The following is a 5,178-nucleotide window of genomic DNA, read 5'->3' on the forward strand; positions in this document are numbered from 1 at the left end:
ACCAAAAAACCAGCAACAGCTTTTCAGAAAAGCTAAAAAATTGCAGCTCAAACAACCTGACCCTAAAAGACAGAGTGCAATGTAAAAAACAAATAGCCGCAAAACTTGTGGACATGACTCAAATTTGCAATAAGACATTAGAAAGCACCCCATTACTCTCCTTTGGAAAGCACCGACACATTTCCTCTCTGAAATAAACCGTTTTCCTAACCGCAAAACCCTTTCCCTTCCAAGCTGACACGGATTTCTCATCTCTAGCTTGCTAGCTCCCAAGGCTGAGGAGGCGGCAAAGGAGAGACAAAAAAAAAATATCAAAGAACTAGGCTAATCTATTATCTTATTATTTGGCCAACAAACGGAGCCTCCACATTCGCTCTCAAGGCCTATAAATTCCCACATTAATCGGAGAAAAATAGAAAAAAAATTACCCACCACTGTCATTACGATAAAAATTAGCCTAAATTACCCCTGTGTCTAATTAAAAATCACCCACTAATGCCATTATGAAAAATTAAATATAAAATATCATTTAGCTATGTATCAGTTACAAATATATACTATTAAGGCCAACAAACGGAGCCTCCACGTTCGCTCTCAAGGCCTAAAAATTCCCACATTAATCGGAGAAAAATAAAAAAATAAAAATTACACACCACTGTCATTACGATAAAAATTAGCCTAAAAACCATGTGCCTAATTAAAAATCACCCACCAATACCATTATGAAAAATTAAATATAAAATATCATTTAGCTATGTATCAGTTACAAATATACATTATTAATAAAAACTAAAGCTAGCAACAATCAATCAAAACAAAATAAAAATAAGAATAATTATCTACATAATATTATTAAAGCTCAACAAATCAAATTGTTATTATAGGTAGATCCTAGTTGAATGTTTTAATCAACAATAAAACATAATTTACGATAATGAACATGATGATGTATGGTAAAAAAATAGTATAACCTTTAAATAAGGATACAACGACATGCAAATTTTTAAATTTTCAATACTAGTCGTGCAAATGTGCTGGCTATACGCCTACTTAATATGCAAGCAAGAGTGCAAGAAGGTACAGCACAGCACCTACCACCAACACCAAGAAGGTGAGCCGTGGGGTAGGTGTCGCTGTCATCCACAGGCGCTGCTCCACGCCATGGCTGAGTCACCCGGCGCCCTCAACAAATCCGATCCCCCCCGGATAACGCCACCGCTAATATCTCTCTCCCCCCGATCGCCCCCCTCGCCTTCTACTTTTCCTCTCTCTCTCTTTCTCTCTCCCTGCTGCGTCACCCACAGCTGCTGCCCCGGGCTCGCAAGCTACTGGCTAGGGCTCCGCCGCCGGCTGACACCGCGGGCCCCGCGCCCCGGGCCTCCTGCTATAAATACCCCGCGAGTTCCGCCTCCAGATACACAACACAGGCCACCGCCATTCCCGTTGCCGCGTTCTTGGACTCTGTTTCTCTCGTTGTTGAAGCTCCTGCTGTCAGTTTGGAGGCTGCGATCGGGGAAGAAGATGACGATCACCATTGAACAGCCCCAGCTCGGTAATCTCGTCGTCTCAGTTTTCCGCTCTTGCGGAGTTCATCTGCTCTGCTCAAGTCGGGTTGATTTGATTTGGGCCCGTGAGACTGGGGCGGCAGGAATCGCGCAGGTGAATTCTGTGGTGTCATTGGGATGTGCTCTTTATCTTGCTGCAGACGCGGTGGCGGAGAGGAAGGCCCCCGCCGGCGGCGACCCCGCGGAGCTCGTGCTCGACGGCGGCTTCGTCGTGCCGGACGCCAACGCCTTCGGCAACACATTCAGGTGAACCAGCAGCCTACCGGTGATTACTTCCCGTGCGTTCCGGTGAAAAGCCCGCGGCAGAAAGGAAAGAAACGCCTCTCCTTGGCTTTCCATCGACGCCCGAGACCAAAAACAGATGCGTGGCAGTTTTGGTTTTTCTTGCTTTTCGTTAATAAAATAATAGAACAAACACCTGACAAAACCAACATTTTTTTTGAAAAATATATAAAAAAACACATTTTTACATGGGGCGAAAATTGAGAATAACCACACCACGGCAGCAAAATCGTTGGCAACACGGAGTGTTCTCTCGTGGTCGCGTGCGTGAACTGCTTGTCTGCCCAGCTTGGTCGGAGGGAGGAAACAAACAGACCGCTTTGTTTGACCCCTGCATTTTGGGGCACTCTCGTCATCAAAGCAAAAAAAAAAGATTAAAGGAACTTTGCCTCTCTCTTTCTCTCTCTCTTGAAAAGTAAAGGAACTTTTTCATACGCCTTAATTTTGGTTAGTTAAGGGCGTTCGTGTGCAGATATTTCGCAAATGAATTTTTAAATCACCAGAAGATAAAGATGCCACGGGGTTTCCCGCATCTCTGGAGGGAGCAAACGAACAATCTAAAATACAAAAAGGACACTCTGGCATGCAATTTGCCAAAGAATTCCTGGTGTCCACGAAAGTGGGGTCCACACTTCGCGCACCCCCACCAGGGTTCACATTCTCGGTGCTACTGTAGCGAAAACCGTTTATTTTAAAAAAAATTGACTTTTGTATTTTTAAATTTTGAACCGAAAAATATTAAAAACCGGACCGGTTTTCACCTCCCGGTCATCACCGGGAACGGGAAATTTTCCCGGTTTTCGGCCTTCCCGGACCCGGGAAGTTGAACCCTGACCCCCACCCCCATGATATTTTCACGGCTCTGCTAACATGGCCAATTTATTTGCTTCTCTCTTGTTTTACTTACGAGCCTTTGTTTTTTCCTTGAGTAAAGTCCATTAGCGGTTGTTAAACTTCTTGTACCGCTGTGTTATCTCGGTCTCTAAACTTGCAAATCGATTATTTAGATCCTCAAATTTTTTCATCAGATTATCTTGGTCCTCAAACTTCTTATTACTCTGTGTGTCCCTGTCAGCATGGGTTAGTTTCTTTCTTGCATGAACAGACGAATCAAAAGCTCTCTTTTTTTTAGAAGAATAGAGGGACAAACTGGTGAGACCCCCCAATGTTGGATGATCCTGCAGGGACTACAACGCGGAGTCGGAGCGGAAGAAGACGGTTGAGGAGTTCTACCGGGTGAACCACATCCGGCAGACGCACGAGTTCGTGTCCCGGATGCGGGCCGAGTACGGGCGGCTGGACAGGACGGAGATGGGCATCTGGGACTGCATCGAGCTGCTCAACGAGTTCATCGACGACAGCGACCCGGACCTGGACATGCCCCAGATCGAGCACCTCCTCCAGACCGCCGAGGCCATCCGCAAGGACTACCCCGACCAGGACTGGCTCCACCTCACCGGCCTCATCCACGGTGCGCGCCCGGTGCCCTTCCTCTTCCTTCTTCCTTGCTGTGGCCTTCCTCTTCGCTCACTGAAACTTCTTGTGACATGGGAGATTGATGTCTCTGTTTTTTTTTCAGACCTGGGCAAGGTGCTGCTGCACCCAAGCTTCGGAGAGCTCCCTCAGTGGGCAGTTGTTGGTAAGTGAAAGCAGTCTTTCTGACCATTGCTTCTGCAGATCCTCAAGAACACTGGTTGATCGCCTGATCCACCTCTGAAACTTGTGAATGTCAGGTGACACCTTCCCTGTCGGCTGCGCGTTCGACGAGTGCAACGTCCACTTCAAGGTAATGAACCAATCGGAGGATGCACGCTGCAGAGTGCCCTGCCCAGATAACTGAAAATTCAGTAACCTCAGCTTATGTCTGAATCTTCCGTGTGCTTCCCTAACTCTGAATATATCGACAAATACAATGTGCAGTACTTCAAGGAGAACCCTGACTACCACAACCCCAAGTTCAACACCAAGTTCGGCGTCTACTCCGAGGGCTGCGGCCTTGACAACGTGCTCATGTCATGGGGCCATGACGACTACATGTACCTGGTCAGTGCGGGCATCATACAGACTACAGAGCAATTCTTCGAACACCCTGCACCTGCAGCTGCGGTGTTTCTGAATGTTCAGATTGTTTCTTTTTCTCCGTCTCAGGTGGCCAAGGAGAACAAGACCACCCTTCCTTCTGCTGGGCTGTTCATCATCAGATACCACTCTTTCTACCGTAAGCTAGCTCCTGATAATCTTTTTGTGGCCAGTTATAAAAGTTCCTTTTTTAAAAAAAAAATAGGAGAGATTATTATAGTATAGGTTACTAATTTCTTGCATTTTTTAAATGTGATTCAGCCCTGCACAAGCATGGAGCCTACACACACCTGATGAACGAAGAGGACAAGGAGAACCTCAAGTGGCTGCATGTGTTCAAGTAAGACAAGCACAGGGTCCATCAGCCCCTTGCAGGCTTGATATCAGCGAGACGTGGACACTTTACTTACAACTGGTGGCGTTACTGTCTTTAACTTTTGTTCCCTTTCTGCAGCAAGTATGACTTGTACAGCAAGAGCAACGTCAGGATAGATGTGGAGAAGGTGAAGCCCTACTACATGTCCCTCATCGACAAGGTATAACATATATATATATATATATATATATGCTTGCATTGATCTCGCATCTGGCGACCTCAATCTCTGTCAGAACACCAGCTGGTCGGTTAACTCTGATGAAGTGTGTCATTCTGAATTTCTGATGCCATCTTCTTGTCTGAATGTTCCTTTGCAGTACTTCCCGGCGAAGCTGAGATGGTGAAAAGGGGCACCCACCCTGGAGGGGAACCAAGTGTTGTTCCAAGTGCCAATGTACCATAGACAAACATACAGTACAATGTGCCGTGTATGAGCATTTTCATACCCGAGTCGAGTCGAGTCGAGTCGATAGTGTACCCATTTTGTACCGTACCGTTCAGATCAGAGTTCCATGAGATCCCATAAAATTCGAATAAAAGTTGCTGCATCAGTTCTTTGCACTAGGTGACTTCGCTGTGCCTTCCAGATCATATTTTTCTTTGTGAGTTGCTGTACCATCTTAATTCTGGTGTGTGTGAAAATGCCTGTTGTTCAGCAGCCGGAGTATTTTTTTTGCCACTCTTACGGATAACACTTTTTCATTTGAGAGGCTTACGGATGACCCTTAATACCCTTTGGAAAGCTCCATCTAGAATGACCCCACCGGATGCAGTCCAGTGTGTAGGGAAGTTTGGTGGTTTGTCTTTGGGCAAGATGAAGAGAGAGAACATGCTTTGATGGGCTTTGAAGCCTGAAGGTCCAGGATCCGGCCCAGT

The 5,178-nt window shown here is 46.0% G+C and overlaps 1 protein-coding gene across 1 annotated transcript; it reads left to right on the forward strand.

Moving 5' to 3' along the window:
• The first annotated feature begins 1,306 nt into the window (after window positions 1-1,306).
• On the forward strand, window positions 1,307-4,866 carry LOC120704861 (probable inositol oxygenase). The gene is made up of 10 exons (XM_039989398.1): window positions 1,307-1,552; window positions 1,706-1,811; window positions 3,032-3,318; window positions 3,427-3,486; window positions 3,581-3,633; window positions 3,768-3,890; window positions 3,996-4,065; window positions 4,188-4,266; window positions 4,381-4,462; window positions 4,620-4,866. The coding sequence occupies exons 1-10, from the start codon at window positions 1,522-1,524 to the stop codon at window positions 4,644-4,646; spliced, it is 918 nt and encodes a 305-aa protein (XP_039845332.1). The 5' UTR covers window positions 1,307-1,521; the 3' UTR covers window positions 4,647-4,866.
• The last annotated feature ends 312 nt before the right edge of the window (window positions 4,867-5,178 follow it).

This window comes from Panicum virgatum, chromosome 4K (assembly GCF_016808335.1).
Source record: "Panicum virgatum strain AP13 chromosome 4K, P.virgatum_v5, whole genome shotgun sequence".
NCBI classification, from domain to species: Eukaryota; Viridiplantae; Streptophyta; class Magnoliopsida; order Poales; family Poaceae; genus Panicum; species Panicum virgatum.

Bases quoted from the DNA above. Each gene is read 5' to 3' on its own strand.
- LOC120704861 (XM_039989398.1), top strand. From the start codon at position 1,522: ATGACGATCACCATTGAACAGCCCCAGCTCG. The intron at 3,487-3,580 runs GTAAGTGAAAGC...TGTGAATGTCAG, and splicing joins CCCTCAGTGGGCAGTTGTTG to GTGACACCTTCCCTGTCGGC. The intron at 3,891-3,995 runs GTCAGTGCGGGC...TCTCCGTCTCAG, and splicing joins ATGACGACTACATGTACCTG to GTGGCCAAGGAGAACAAGAC.